Below are 16,826 nucleotides of genomic sequence, written 5' to 3'. Positions count from 1 at the left end.
AGAGATTTTGTTGAGAAATAAAGTTGAGATCAAATTATAGACAGTCCTAAAATAGTGCAGACATTCCAATTTAAAGCAGAGTAAAATTTAATCATTAATTTCTTTCAAATTAGGCAGGTACCATAATGACACAGATGTAAGAAAAGTCAGTATTGTTGTAGGATAGAATAGAAAGAATATAGGATAGATCAAAGGAACAGGTTGTCCCCAGTCTGTTACAGTAATCCAGATGTGAAATATTATAACCATTTTTGACCACTTCCCATTCTTTCATTTATTAAGTATCTGTTCAGTGTCTATCTTTTGTCTGGCACTGGCTAGCTATTGGGCATACAACGGTGAGTAAAAAAAGGAATAAAATTAAAGCGTTATGTGACAAACGATAAAATAGGGAAAGTAAATTAAAATTTAAGACCCCGCTTAATAGGACTTTAGAAGTAGGTATACTTGAAGGAAACAGGATTGCACCAAAAACAGAATCAAAGATACGTGAACAATAAAACAATGAATGGGTCAAATTAACATTAAATGATGCCTATAAGATCTACAAGAACAAAAAAGGCTATTTGTGTGTTTGTTTGCATTTGCCTAATATGGTTTGCACACACTTAGAAGGAAACCTACTAGCATTAGGATTATTGTCAAGAAAATAGAGCAGAGTTGTCAAATAACTACTCATATTTTTTTGACTTGGTAATTCAAGGAAGTGATGAAAGTACAAATCTAATGTGGCCAGGGGATCAAATGAGGAAACAAAGGAAAGGGGTTTGTTTTAATTGATATTAATATGTAAATTTAATATTAATATGTAAATTTCATCATGCATATTTGAAAACCATCTTTTAAACTTGTTGGTTTTTTCATTAATCTAATTGCCATTCATGTAAATAAATTTGTGTTAGCAGATTCACATTGCTTCACTTCCTCTTCTATGAGTGTTTTCCCTGTAAAGATTGTTCTTAGAATGAGGTGGCATTTATTACTTTATAATTGTGTGTCAATTGAATTGGAATTATTCATTGTGACTGTCAAGGTGTGTGTGTTGGGGGTTGTGGGGCAGATAAGGTTGGGCCTGTTCTCATGAAGCTTACAGTATAAAGGATGAGATAGATATTTACACAATAATTGCACAAATAATGTAGAATTATAACCATGTTAAAGACTATGAAAGATAAATACATGAACTCTGAGGGTTTATAAGGAACATTATTGAGGCTATGATACTTGAGTTGAGATTTGAAGGATTAAGAGTTTATTAAATGGAGGATAGAGCATTCCAGGCTGAGCAGCCAGCAAGTGCAATGTCTGGAAAGAAACATGTTAAGAACTGAAAGAAGGCCTGTAAGCCTGGTTTGCAGGGAAGAGAATAGGGGTGGTATAATATGAAGCAGAGATAAATAGGGACAAGACCATAAAGGATCTTATAAACCATGATAAAAATTTTGCCCTTAGAACAGTAGGTAGTCATTGCCATGGAAGTGTTTTAAGGTGTGTGTGTGTGTGTGTGTGTGTGTGTGTGTGTGTGTGTGTGAGAGAGAGAGAGAGAGAGAGAGAGAGAGAGACAGAGACAGAGACAGAGAGAGAGAGACCGACAGACACAGAGAAAGAGAGAGTAATATATTTGCATTTAAGAATCACTCCATCAAAGGATAGATGAAGAATGGGCTAGAGGGCCAGGGTAGATATGCAGCAAAACTAGTCCAGAAGCTATTATAATAATCCAGGTGAGAGATTGATGGTAACCTGGACTAAAATGGTGGCAATTGAGATGGAGAGAAATGTATGGATTCGAAAGATATTTAAGAGGTAAAATTGGTAGGGCTTGTGATAGATTAGATATGGGGGATGATATGAGAGGAAGACTGTCAAGGATGATGCCTAGATTCATGGCATGTACAAATTGATGCTGGTCACATTTATGAAGAGATAATGAAAAAGGCCCAGCATTTGTGGAGGGAAAAACATGAGTTGTTTGGATTTATAAAGTAGGCAATTAAGATACTTGCATCTGGAACTCAGAGGATAGGTATCACAGAAAGTTTCTGGTTTTTTTTTTTTTGTTTTTTTTTTTTACTTCCCAGAATTTAAATCCACTTTTGTTTGGTGAATTTTTACCTTCAGTCTGAGGGAAACAAGAGATGGAACATGTGGCCTAGGCTTCTCCAAGTCAAATGTACCCACCCCAAATTTTAAATTGGGAGTTAAGTGACACAAAGAAGTGTGCCCTAGGAAGAATTCCCTCTGGCAGTGGTGGCAGTTGAAATAAGATCAAGTTTGTAGGGTAGTTGTGGTAGTAGAGGTAATAGAAGCATCTGGTGCTGGTGGTAGTGGTGTGAACTGCTGTCCTTAGTGCTTGTTTGTGGTTGTGTTTTCTTTGCCTGCAGTTACATGGGATGGGTTTGGGCATTGATCCTTGCTAGGTTGCCTCTGAGTCTAAATCCCCTATTCTGGGGATTTGGTGATAGGCACTATAATTTGACCAAATTCTGTTTTTACTTAAATCAGCCAGGATCACCTTCAGTTGTTTGCCACTAAGGATGTGGATTGATACTAGAGGTCTGGGCTAGAGATATACATTTGTGATTCATCTCTATAGTGGTTGTGGTGGAAGCTGTGTACAGGGATGAATTACTAAAATATAGAGTACAGAATGAGGAGGACTAGGATTGAACCCAAGGAATTTATTTTATTTATTTATTTATTTATTTATTTATTTATTTATTTATTTATTTAATATATGAAATTTATTGTCAAATTGGTTTCCATACAACACCCAGTGCTCATCCCAAAAGGTGCCCTCCTCAATACCCATCACCCACCCTCCCCTCCCTCCCACCCCCCATCAACCCTCAGTTTGTTCTCAGTTTTTAAGAGTCTCTTATGCTTTGGCTCTCTCCCACTCTAACCTCTTTTTTTTTTTTCCTTCCCCTCCCCCATGGTGAACCCAAGGAATTTATAACATTTAATGATTAAGTAGAAGAGGATGAGTCTGGAAGAAGAGATCAATTATTAGAAATAGTAGAAAAATCAGGTAAATACTATATCTTAGAAGCCAAGGTGTTGGAGTTCTTAAAAAAATAATCTCTACACTCAACATGGGGCTCAAATTTATGACTCCGAGATTAAGAGATGCATGCTGTACTGACTGAGCCAATGATGCACCCCAAGATGTTGAAGTTATCGATTTTCACTCTACATGTGAGTAAACTAATATTGGGTTAGAAACCTGCCAGTAGTATGATTGAACCAGAAGTTGAGTCCATATCTGCCTGCCTACAAAAATCATTTATACAGGAGTGCTGATGTGTAGGGGGCACTTGTACCCCAATGTTTATCGCAGCACTTTCAACAATAGCCAAATTATGGAAAGAGCCTAAATGTCCATCAACTGATGAATAAAGAAATTGTGATTTATATACACAATGGAATACTACTTGGCAATGAGAAAGAATGAAATATGGCCATTTGTAGCAATGTGGATGGAACTGGAGAGTGTTATGCTAAGTGAAATAAGTCATACAGAGAAAGACAGATACCATATGTTTTCACTCTTATGTGGATCATGAGAAACTTAACAGAAGACCATGGGGGAGGGGAAGGAAAAAAAAAAGTTAGAGAGGGAGAGAGCCAAACCATAAGAGACTCTTAAAAACTGAGAATAAACTGAGGGTTGATGGGGGGGTAGGAGGGAAGGGAGGGTGGGTGATGGGCATTGAGGAGGGCACCTTTTGGGATGAGCACTGGGTGTTATATGGAAACCAATTTGACAATAAATTTCATATTAAAAAATCATTTATAGAGTTGATTGGATATATATGAGGGATACATCAAAGACTGTGAATATAAGAGATGAAGGGAGTAATGAGTTGGTATAACATACCAACTTTCCATGTCTTGATTTTGGGGAGACTTACTGTGCTACTGAGACAGGGATATTAGAGGGAAAGGAAGAGATGACTCTGGATTTGGATCAGATTGAACCAAGACTGATGGAAAAGCATGTAACTATAAATATTTATATAACTCTCAGATAATAGGATAGGACTGGAAATATAGGTTTGGGAGTTTTAAGCATAGAAATGATAACTAAAGACATTAGCATGAATGATCCAAAGAAAAGAATATAGAGAAGGGTAGAGTTAAAGAAAAGGAGAGGTAGAGAACTATAAGAGAGTAGTATCTTGGAATTTGGGGTTGCAGAGAATTTTAATAGGACTAAATATAAAACAGAGTTCAAAAAATAGGTGGAGGGGAAAGACTGAGAAAAGACCATTAGATTTGGAATAAAAACATTTTATTGATTATCTGAGAAGCAGTTAAATGTGATGGGGATATCTGTTGAGTTTAAAAACTCAATAGGGAAAGGAGTGGAAAGCAATAGTAAATAGGAGACATGCTTTCTATTGGATAGATTTAGCAGTAAAAGGAAGGAAAGGAATACAGTACAATTAGAATGGGGACCAAGTTTAAATACAGAATTTCCTCAGATTCTGATTTGCATGTTTGGAGCAAAGGGGAAGACACTAATAATAGGTGGGGAGAGATTTTTACAGGAGTACTTTCCCAGAAAATGATTTGTTAGGATAAATGTTTACCTGAGTCAACTGTCTGTAATTTTTCAAATGGTGTTCAGTATTTCATTGGGGGGATATAGAAGGAAGAATAAAATTTGTTATTTAAAAGTCTCCAGTAACTGGAACTTCTTCATCTTTATTGCTGTCCAGAAGGGATTTTTTGGAATGGGATCTGTGGTAGTGATTTTAGTAGAACTCAGTTGTATTTTCGTGAGAGTAATTAGGATATATATAGATGTGAATTTAAATGCAAATAAATTGATTTTCAGGTGTCAGTAAGGTGGTGTTTCTAGGTTTCCACAAATTTTCATAAGAAAATCTACTGTTAAGTTGAATTCAATCAACTTTTCTGACCTATCAAATTTTCTTGACCATCACAGCAAGCAAGACTAAATAACTGTAGCCTTCCTATTTATGCTCTTATGCCTTCCTAAAAAGGTAGCAAATAAATAGATCATAAGCAAGTATAAGAATAAAGCTGCTAAATCTCTTACATCATCAGACTTACATTAGTTTTGATGGGTTACTATCATTAATACTAATGAGTAACATTACATCACAGTATAATAAAATCAGTTATGCGCATATAATCTGAGGCACTTAAGCGAAAAAAAGCTCTGAAAATTTCTCTTTCATTTTAATAATCTGTGAATTTAGGCTTTGGTAAATTGAGACAATTATTTAGAACATTGGGTATTAAAAATATCTTTACCAGAAATATACCAATAATTAAAGCAGTTTGGGGGCTTATTCGCTTAAATTAGTTTTACTCCACTCTCTTTTTCACTTTGGATATGCTGACAAAGTCTAAGAGCATAAATTACCTAAACACAGCATTTGGACAAAAAACGTTAATGTTCATTTTATTTGAAACTAAACAAATGAGTCATTCAAAATGTTTGTTGAATGAAAATGCATTCGAACTCTTATACTTGCTTTTAAAGAAGTTTTGAAAACGCTGAATGCAAAAATATATTTTGATGATTGATTCTAGCGGTTTTTACTTTTACGTTACGATAATATCGATGTTCCTGCTGTTCTGCAAAATACTTTTTTAAACTGCTAGGCTACAAGAGGAATGAATAGCCTTCCTGACGTGTTCCCTGTTGTTTCAGGGCTTCTCTTGTAACTCCAGCACCACTCCTGGGGGTTTAGGGTGTTGGGTTCTCTCCTCGCCCCAGGGGAAGGGGTGATGGCCGCAGCACTGGTCTCGCGGGGAGTTTAATCTCGCTCTTCAGCGCGATCTGCGGCTCCCGTTCTCGGCTTCGCGGGGTCTCGCGGGGCTGGGTGGGGCCGAGGCGGGACTGCTGTCGGCTTTTCAGTGTCCGGGTACGCGTCGAGTACCCCGCGCTGCGGACCCAGAATAAAGTGTGGGACCCGGAGAAGGAAGGGCGTGGATGTTCGGGTCCCGGAGGGAAACTTGAGGTGGGCGGGAAAGGGAACTGTCTGTATGTGGCGGTTATTCCGTGGGCGAGCGGCTCTGAGGGATTTGGGGGGCTGGCGGGCCCTGTCCCCAGAGTTCGACCAGAGGTCGCGTGGGGGTTTGATGCCGCGTGGGTTGGGGGGTTGGGGGTGGCCCCGGGTGAGGGGAGGCTTGATGGCTGTGAGGGTGTTGGTCCGAGCCAACCTCCCGTTTCAAAACGCGCGGGAAGAGTGGGTCCTTGAATCTGCGAGTTAGGAGTGAAGCGACGCCCCGCCTCAGGCGTATTTTGTAATGCGAATTGGCAGTCCTGTGGAAACCTCCGCTTTTTGGAGTCCTTGTGGTAAATTCCTAAGGGTAAAATTGCACTCTTCCTGGGTTTTACCTTGCTGTTGGTAAAGGACTTTGTTTAGGACTCTTGCTACGCGTAGTAGTACACACGCCAAGAAAGGACATATTCAGATACTAGTTATTTTCAAAGGCGTATCGTTTTGGGAAGTCTTGGTGTCTGTGGACTCCAGAAGATTCAATGACTTACTGCAATACCACATATAAACAATTATGAAGGCTCTCTTCGCCCCCCCAGGTATTTCAGTCGTGCAGCGACATTCAGCAAGTATTAAGTGCCCAGTACTGGACTGAAGGTGTTCCTCCCCTTCCCAGTGCTTGCCCCCCACCTCATATTTTTCTGTAATAATGTCTGATTAGAAAGTTTGCTACCGAATGAATATATGCTGTTTTGCATATGACTTCAGAAATTCCTTCTTATAAATATTTTTGTGTTTTTTAGTGTAGCATCCAAGATGAATGACAGCCTATTTGTCAGTTTGGACAGGCTTTTGCTAGAATTTGGTAGGTATAAAATGAAAATAAAGAAATGGGTAACTATTTGTATTATTATTTAACATTTAACAACGAAGTGAAGTCACAAAATTATTTATTTTAGTTTTCCAGTATGAGCAAGATATAAGTACTAAAGAAGATATGATTCAACGGATTAACAGTAAGTCATTTGGCATGATAAAGGTATTTAGTTTTTAAATTTTTTATGGCATATAAGATAATAATGCAGTTGCCAACTTACAGTTGGCATTATAACTTTTGTGCCAGTTCTATCTAGTGACTAATGCTATTTGCCTGAACTACAGATTCTCAATAATAAATTTCTGTATTCAGCATTTAATTATTCTGTGTTGAAGAATTTTGCTTTAAGCAGAAATAACCCCTTTGGCCCAGGTCATGATCTTGCACTTCATGAGTGTGAGCCCTGCTTGGGCCTCTGTGCTGACAGCTCAGAGCCTGGGGAATTCTGTGTCTCCCTCTCTCTCTGTCCCTCCCCCACTCAACACTCTTTCTCTCTCAAAAATAAAAATTAAGAAATAACCCCTTAATTCAGTGCAGTTAAAAATATGTTTTTTTTTCTCAGACAACACGTTACTTCAAACATTTTATTGAAAAATTGTTGGTTTTATTTTTAAATTTATGTTCTTTTTTGTAGTTTCAAGTTTGTATTTATTTTTAATCTATTTTATTTGAGAGAGAGAGTGTGAGTGCAAGTGGGGGAGAGCAGCAGAGGGAGAGAGAGAATTTTAAGCATGGAGAGCCTGATGCCAGGCTTCTTCCCCACCTTGGGCTCATGAGCTGAGCAGAAGTCCAGAGTTGGATGCATAACCTACTGAGCCACTCAGGTACCCCTCAGGTTTTTATTTAAATTCCAGTTAGTTAACATACAGTGTAGTATTAGTTTTAGGTGTAGGATTTAGTGATTCATCACTTAGATACAACACCCAGTGCTCATCACAAGTGCAGTCCTTAATACCCATCACTCATTTAACCCATCCCCCTGCCTCCTCCCCTCCAGCCACTCTCAGTTTATTCTCTATAGTTAAGAATCCGTCTTACGGTTTTTCCCCCCACTCTATTTTCCCTGTGTTCGTTTTGTGTCTTAAATTCTACTTATGAGTGAAATCCCATGGTATTTGTCTTTCTCTGACTCACTTATTTTGTTCAGCATAATACTGCTAGCTCCATCCATGTCATTGCAAATGGCAAGATTTCATTCTTTTTTGTGGCTGAATATTCTGTTATATATATATGCCACATATTCTTTATCCATTCATCAGTTGTTGGACATTTGGGGTCTTTCCAGAATTTGACTATTGTTGATAGTGCTACTATAAACATCGATGTGCATGAGCCCCTTTGAATCAATATTTTTGAATCCTTTGGGTAAATACCTAGTAGTGCAATTGCTGGATTGTAGGGTAGTTCCATTTTTAACTTTTTGAGGAACCTCCATACTGTTTTCCAGAGTGGCTGTACCAGTTTGCATTCCCACCAACAGTGCAGAAGGGTTCCCCTTTTTCCACCTCTTTGCCAACATCTGTTGTTTCCTGTGTTGTTAATTTCAGCCATTCTGACAGGTGTGAGGTGATAGCTCATTGTAGTTTTGATTTGTATTTCCCTGATGATGAGTGATGTTGAGCATCTTTTCATGTGTCTATTAGCCATCTGTATGTCTTCTTTGGAAAAATGTCTCTTCATGTCTTCTGTCCACTTTTTAACTGGATTATTTGTTTTTTGGGTATTGAGTGTTCTAAGTTCTTTATACATTTTGGATCCTTTGAGTGAATTTTTTTTTTAATTTTTTTTTCAACGTTTATTTATTTTTGGGACAGAGAGAGACAGAGCATGAACGGGGGAGGGGCAGAGAGAGAGGGAGACACAGAAGTGGAAACAGGCTCCAGGCTCTGAGCCATCAGCCCAGAGCCTGACGCGGGGCTCGAACTCCTGGACCGTGAGATCGTGACCTGGCTGAAGTCGGACGCTTAACCGACTGCGCCACCCAGGCGCCCCAAGAGTGAATTTTTAAAAATCTTTTTAGACATGACCAGAAGTCAGGGGTCAGGATTGATGCATGCCACATTTTCAGGAATAATTCTGAAAAATGATATTATGAGTGAAATGGCAAAGCAAATTACATACATACAGTATTTTAAGATCCAACATAAAAGCTATTATAAAATAGAACCATTAATTTCTTGATTTCTGAAAAGGTAGAATTTGGTTACCTTTCTGTGACAAAAAAGAATACGGAGTATGAGTGCTAATAATTTATTTTAATGTTTAAGAAATTCTATTTTTATCTTGTATTTTTTCACTACTAACAAAGAAGTGAGTTGAAGGTGTATTTAATAATTAATTGACACGGAATCAGTGAAGGGAAATTTTACATTTGTCCAAACCGAAACAAGTTAGTATCACATATGACTAAATGTTTACATGAACGCATACAATCATAAGACGCCACTGATTCTAGATATCACTTGATCTAGCCTTCTTATGTTAAAGATGAGGAACAGGGTCTTTTTGTTTTAATTTAAAGTTTTAATTTAAATTCCAGTTAGTAAACATACAGTGTCATATTAGTTTCAAGTGTACTTCTCTTCAGTCCAAACACAAATCCTTTGCTTCTGGATCTATGAGCAAGCCTGGTTCTGGTTCTGTGCTTTTTAGTATAGGGCCCTTCCCATCTCAAACCTCTCTTCTCCATTCTCTAACTCCTCTCCTTTTAGCTAAGTTGCCATACCCCTTTTTCCTCTGTTTGTTAATTTTGAATTTATGACTTCTACCTTAAGAAAATAAACATTTCTCCTTTTCAGAATGCTTTGAAGATATTAAAGAAAACAAGGCAGCTATTTGTAAGATACATGAAACTATAAATATGACAGATGAGGAAATTGGTCATTACTGTAAACATAGTGAGGAGATCAAAGACAACTGTAGTAAGTGAGTATTTGAAAGAAATGAACTTTGAGTAATTGTCACTGGATTCTTTATTTAAGGTTTCTGTTATTTATAATTTATAGTTTTTATACTTGGAGACACTGTTGCTTTAAAGTAGTATTTTGTATTAGCAAAATAATGAATCAGGTCTTAAATTGCTTTGCTACATGCTTCTGTAAAAAGGGCTCATAGGAGGATCAAAAGAAAAATAGAAGCACTGTAAGATCTAATTCAGATCCAAATAGTTTGCAGAATTTTGAATAATATAGGCTCAGTATATAAAATTCCTATTGGATAAAGTTGAAACAATTTCCGTATTTGAATTTTTAAGATTTATTTTTATGTAGGAGAATCTAGCCTAAAATAAGTTGATTTTCAAAGTGAAAGTACTTACTATGTTAAGAATTCTTTCAACATGGCTTCAGGTTCTGGATCCTAATGGTTAAATTTACTATAAGACATAAACATTTTGAAGCAAAGGCTTACTAATAGAACTTTATTATATATTACAAAAATAAAATGTGTCAGGGTGTCTGGGTGGCTCAGTCGGTTAAGCATCCGACTTCAGCTCAAGTTATGATCTCGCAGTTCATGAATTCAGGCCCCGTGTTGGGCTCTCTGCTGATGGCTCAGAGCCTGGAGCCTGCTTCAGATTCAGTGTTTCCTCCTCTCTCTGTCCCTCCCATGCTTATGCTGTGTCTCTCTCGGTCTCTCAATAATAAATAAACGTTAAAAAATTTTTTATAAATAAATAAAATGTGTCAATTTTCTGTACTTAATATAGACCATTGTCTTTGTATTAACTACTATATTTCAGAATCCTATTTGTTTAAAAATATAGTTATTGATAAAATTTTAAATATTTTATTTTATTATTTCTTTTGAGGGCAGGGGAAGGGCAGAGGGAGAAGGACAGAGAGAATTGTAAGCAGGCTCCACACCCAATGCAGAGCCCAATGTGGGGCTTGATTCCATGATCATGAGATCATGACCTGGCTGAAATAAGGAGTCAGGTGCTTAATCAACTGAGCCACCCGTTATTCAGAATTTTAATAAATCTTTTTTATTTTTCCCCTTTATAAAAGTAGCACATACCTAGTATAGAAATTCAAAAAGTACACAAATGTGTGGAATAAAAAGTTACTCTGTCTGTAGTTCCCACCTCAACCCTGTCCTCTTCCTTAAAGGAAATCATTTTTAATCATTCTGAGAATCTTTTCAGGCATTTTTCAATAAAAATTCAATATCATTATTACATAGACATATATATATATATATGTATGTCTACTTTTTCTTTTTATAATATGGGATCATACTGTACTTATAGTTTTTAAATTTAACAGTATGTTATGTAAATTGTGCTATACATGTAATGATTATGTATAGATTTAATTCTTTAACAGCTCCATAGGATTTTATAGTATTGATGTATCTTATATCATTTAACCATTCCCCTATTAATAGACATTTAGGTTTCCAGTTTTTCCCTAATATGAGCAACATGTACTGGTATCCTTCCATATTAATGGACCTGTTGCTATAGAATGAGCTTCTAGACATGCATGCAGTTGTTAGATCAAAGAGTATGCACATTTAACTGTTTGATAGATAATGCTGAACTGCTCTCCAAAAAGATGATATGAATTCATACTTCCACCAACAGTGTATGAGAGTTCTTGCTTCCTCATACCCTTGCCAACACCGAAATTATGCTTAAATTTTTGTTTAAATTTTTTGGCAATCTGATCAACAACAAAAAACCATATATTATTGAACTTTTTCTTTTATTTTGATTTAAGTTTTATTGTAGGAAGTTTTACCAGTGGTTTCCTTCAACTAGATGCAGTGGGTGCTGGAAAAGTAGTTTCCCGTTAGAATCTGCTGTTCTAAGAACCAGTTGTAGAACCAGTACAAGATGTACTGTACTTCAGACAAGCTTAATCTCTCGCTGGGTTCCAAGGACAGTTAGTAGAGATCTTAATATCATGATATATCTCTAATTCATGATTTCACCATACTGGTTAAGAGATTGAAATGTGGAATATGAATTCATGAAAGTACTAGAAGAAATGTAAGTGACTGTATAATCTTTGAGAGTAGAAGACCTTTCTAAGTGTGTCACCAAAAGTAGAAACTACAGAGGAGACAATGGATAAATGTGACTACACACAAATTAAAATGAAAAATGCCCCCAAATGGTATAAAAGGCAAAAGAATAAGGTTGGAAAAGTGTCAAGTAATGGTTATTTTTAAAAATGTAAAGTACTTGTGGAAACTAATAAGCAAAAGCCCTGTTAGAAAAATGGGCAAAGAAAATAAATAGGAATAGGTAAATACCAAAATGAAGAAATGTATGTTTAAGAAACATGTGAATAAATGCCCAATCTTACTAGTAATCTAAGACATCCAAATTCAAGCAATAATAAAATGCTACTTTTTGCCTTTAAGTTTTACAGAAATTTAAAGAAAGATAATATCCTGTGTTGGCCAGGGAGTAAGAAAATCACTTACCTTGTACACTATACTAATGTATGCTGGTATAAACCTTTTGGATGATATGTCAGTATTTTTTTAAAAAGCTTTAAAAATAAACATGACTTTTGTTGTACCTGGGTGGCTCAGTGGGTTAAGTGTCCAACTTCGGCTCAGGTCATGTTCTCTTGATTTGTGAGTTTAAGCCCTGCATCAGGCTCTGCATTGACCGTGCAGAGCCTGATTGGGATTCAGTCTCACCCCCTCTGTCTATGTCCCTCCTCAACTCTCTCAAAATAAATAAATAAGCTTAAAGAATTAAAAAATAAATAAACACGACTTTTGATTAAAAGTGTCCATTTCTGAGAATTTTTCGTAAGGAAATAATTAGGCATTCTCTCAAAGATGTAATGTATAACAAGGTGTTTTATTTCAACCTTTTTTAATGATAGGAAAACATTGGAAGCAACTCTAGTGTGCAATATTAGGTGATGGGTTAAATGGATTTTGGTATGTGCATATGAACAGTAGGCAGCCAATAAAATTATGAATGTATATTTATTGACATGGAAAGAGGTTAACTTTCTATTGACACGAAAAGATGTATATTGCAAACTGAATGAAGCAATAAAACAACATTCATAGTATGAACCCAGCTTAGTAATTGTATATATATATATCATTAGAAATAAACTGGGAATATGTACATCAATATGTACATGCTTACAGAGAATATCTTTTCAGTGAACATGTATTTCTTACAGAATTTTTAAAACACTCAGAATATGTGTATGTATAACCTTTGACCTTATAATTCCATTTTTGGGAATGTTTTCTAAGGAAATTGTTAGAAATTCAGACAAATATTTAAGTAAAAATTCTGTTTACAATGGAAAAACTTAGATTAAGCAAAAATGGCCAACAATATGAGAATGGTTAGATAAAGTTATGGAATATGATGTATTTATTAAAACCTTTACAATGAATTCTAAGTGACAAGGAAAATGTGTATAATTTAAAAGGTGATAAAGGAGGATACCCATATATATGAATATAATCTCAAAGATGTTAAATTATGTACTTACAAAATCTGGAAATAGTTTATTAAAACAGTAGTAGTAGATATTATTCTGTATTTGAGAATATGGATGATAGCTATTTCCTTATATACTTCTCTGTGCTTCCAGTGTGAACTTTTTGACTCTGAAAAAATATTAAAAGATTAGAAAAAAGAGCTGGAGGAAATAGTTGAACAACACTTAGAATGGAAGCTGTCATGGTATATGCAAATTTTAGATTTGTCACATTGATAACATTTTTCAAGTCTTAAAACAAAAAATGTGTAAGATAGCTATTCATTTTATTCTTACTATCTGATTTTATAATTCATTTTGGCCTAGTTTCTTTCTTTCTAGTTCAGGAGGGTATAACAATCTGAGTTTCTAAGTTTCAAGGGAGAAAAAGCCTCTCTTTAGCCCTTATAATTCTTTGAATCCTTATTCCCAAAGAATTTCTTAGCCAAGATATGAGAAATAGAAGGAAAGCCTGATGTTGGAGTGTTGCAGAGTATATTCTAGAAATGCCATAGCAATACACAGTCCAACCACGTAACATTTGCTTCTACCTTAGTTATGGTTTCACAATGGGTTTTACATAAAAATTGATCAATGTTGATATTTGAGTGTATGTATGATTGTCTGAGTGGTGGTAGTGGTGGTGATGAGAGGTGGGAATATTTTCTTGTTTTAAACTTGTTTTCTCCAGGAAGATATTCATTATCTTTAAATGGTTAAATTCATTTTTATTATCTCTTACAATTTGTCATTCTGAGATGCTAATTACAATTTTTTTTTCTATAGCTGGAAGCCAACATGTGATGTTTTTCATAAACATGAAGATTATATGCAGGACCAATTTACTGTTTATCAAGAAACTAGTGAAAAAGACAAGTACATATATTAATTTAAGCTTATCAATTCTATAATTTATTAATAGGATATGTGTAGCAAAGACGTTACTTGAAAAATGCAGAAACTTTGTACGTTGAGAGGTTTTTTTTTGTTTTTTTTTTTTTTAAGTAAATCCAGTGCTTTGTACTCTTTCGGTACCATTGGAGGTCTACCTATTCGTTATAAAGCTCTACTGAATCCTTAGGTAGAAACAATTTGTCAGTAGCAATTGTTATAGCAGAGTGCTTCAATTAGTGGTCTTTATAACTGAATTGTTACAGGTAAACATCTGGGGGAATAGTTAGCTATAGAATTAGCTTATGAAAATTTTGGAGTATGACTTTTGAAGGGGATTTTATTTATTTTTATTTTTTAGAAACTGTTTTCCATCAACCTTATTTCCATTTTGTTTGCCTCTGTAAAAGAGCAGCTTAAGACCACTCAGTGGTTGTCCCTATCCATTCAGTGGCCTGAGCAGTGGGAGCTGCAGATCAGTCTTCAGTGGCAGGCTAAGCACTCCAGTCTTCAGTAGGGAACTACTGAATAGGCACAGAGGGCACCTGCATACCTTGAAGGGGATTTGATATGAGACTTCTCTTTTTCAGAAAGCTAATGTAGTGGGGTATTATATTCTGATGGAGAAACCCCAATATTTGTATGGGTTTATTTTATTATGTATAAAATAACCTGGTCTTGAGTACTAAATGTAATTAGTGAATATAATAAAACAAGTTGAAAGACTTTGAATATATTATATAGCATTATAATTTCACTTAATTTTTTTTCAAAGGTCAATTTTTTTTAAATATAATTTTTTGTCAAGTTAGCTAACATACATAATATACAGATTGCTCTTGGCTTTGGGAGTAGATTCCCATGATTCATCATTTATATACAACACCCAGTACTCATCCCAAGTGCCTTCCTCAATGCTGGTCACCTATTTTCCCCTCCCCCCTGCCCTCCATCAATCTAATTCTTCATCAAAGACCAAGTTTAAAATATTCAAATTGATGGAATATTTTGGCCTTCACAATTCCACTTCTTCATGTAACCTTCCTTGATTTTTAATCCAGTGCTATTTATTTATTTATTTATTTACTTACTTATTTTTATTTTTAAATATAATTTATTGTCAAATTGGCTAACCTACAGTGTGTCACTTAATTTTTATAAAATGTTTATTTTTGAGACAGAGCATGAGTGGGGGAGGGGCAAAGAGAGGGAACAGAGTATCCAAAGCAGGCTTTGCCCTGACAGCAGTGACCCTGATGCAGGGCTTGAACTCAGGAATCATGAGATCATGACCTAAGCTGAAGTCAGATACTCTGAGCCATCCAGGCACCCTAATTTCACTTAATTAAAAAAATTGAAATATTGTCAGAAATATTTTTTTCATAAATATTGAAATATTTCATAAATATTTTCATCATTTTTTATATTTTATGTCCTCTTTTATACTTTATTTTGTTGTTTTTTTTACTTTTCTTCTGGATTTATTGATATATAATTGACATATAACATTGTTTAAGTTTGAGGTGTACAAACATGATGGCTTGATACATGTATGTATTTTAAAGTGTCTGCCACAGTAAGGCTAGGTAGGTAGCACATCTGTCACCTCATATAACTACTGGGGTTTTTTGTAGTAAGAACATTTAAGATTTACTCTCTTAGCAATTTTTAAGGATATAATACAGTATTGTTATATTTACCATGCTGTGTGTTAAATCCCCAGAACTTATTTACCTTACAACTGGAAGTTTGTATCCTTTGGGCAACATCTCCTGGCCCCTGGCAGCCATCATTCTATTCTGTTTTGATGATCTGGCTTTTTTTAGATTTTTCATATAATTAAGATCATATCATATTTGTTTTTCTCTTAATCACTCGGCATAATACTCTCAAGGTCCTTCCACGGTGTCATAAATGGCAGCAGTTATTTATTATGACTGAATAAAAAATTCCATTGCATATATATACCACATTTAAAAAATTTTTTTAAAGGGTTGGGATTTTTAATTTTTATTTTTAAACTCTCTGCTCAACATGGGGCTCCAGGGCTGAATTTTTTCCATTGAATGTATATATATATATATATATATATATATATATATATATATATACACACACACACACACACGTGCGCGCACGCACACACACACACACACACATACATACATACGTATATATTACTTCTTTATCCATTCATCTGTAGATGGACACTTGGGTTGCTTGCATATTTGGTTATTGTAAATAATTCAGCTATAAACATAGGGGTTCATATATAATTTTGAATTAGTATTTTTGTTTTTGGGGGCTAAATACCCAGTAGTGGAATTACTGGATCATATGGTATTTCTGTTTTCTATTGCCAAGTGTGTGGACTGGTATGACTCCCATTAGGTCCCTGGGAGGCCTCCTGGCTAGTCACTGGATAGATCTGTGGGTAGTCATGACTGGCCCTAAACTTTAGTAGCCAGAAGGGACTGGAACTGAGCCTTAGTGAGGTTTCAGTTTCCACAATCAAGATTGAGGTCTGTAGTCCTGGCTATGAAGGGACAGAAGGGCTTGTCTTCCACCAGGTCCCTGGGTGAGCTGGACCACTCCCTGACTGTAGCAGGA

At 35.6% G+C, this 16,826-nt stretch overlaps 1 protein-coding gene across 9 annotated transcripts in view; it reads left to right on the top strand.

The window, feature by feature from the left end:
* Positions 1 to 5,847: 5,847 nt before the first annotated feature.
* CB3H14orf39 (chromosome B3 C14orf39 homolog) overlaps positions 5,848 to 16,826 on the top strand; it is a 51,843-nt gene continuing 40,864 nt past the window's right edge. For 4 of the 9 annotated variants that reach the window (XM_053224516.1, XM_053224514.1, XM_053224517.1 and 1 more), the window contains exons 1-5: positions 5,848 to 5,999; positions 6,785 to 6,846; positions 6,920 to 6,997; positions 9,657 to 9,783; positions 14,112 to 14,201. In XM_053224516.1, the coding sequence (XP_053080491.1) occupies positions 6,798 to 6,846; positions 6,920 to 6,997; positions 9,657 to 9,783; positions 14,112 to 14,201 (344 nt within the window). In that variant the 5' untranslated portion in view covers positions 5,848 to 5,999; positions 6,785 to 6,797. The remainder of the gene's footprint in view (positions 6,000 to 6,784; positions 6,847 to 6,919; positions 6,998 to 9,656; positions 9,784 to 14,111; positions 14,202 to 16,826) is intronic. The other 5 variants (XM_027065848.2, XM_015071828.3, XM_053224515.1 and 2 more) reach the window with 4 other exon arrangements.

This window comes from Acinonyx jubatus, chromosome B3 (genome assembly GCF_027475565.1).
Source record: "Acinonyx jubatus isolate Ajub_Pintada_27869175 chromosome B3, VMU_Ajub_asm_v1.0, whole genome shotgun sequence".
NCBI classification, from domain to species: Eukaryota; Metazoa; Chordata; class Mammalia; order Carnivora; family Felidae; genus Acinonyx; species Acinonyx jubatus.
Note: the sequence above shows the minus strand (reverse complement) of the source record. Positions and strands in the feature narration are given on the sequence as shown.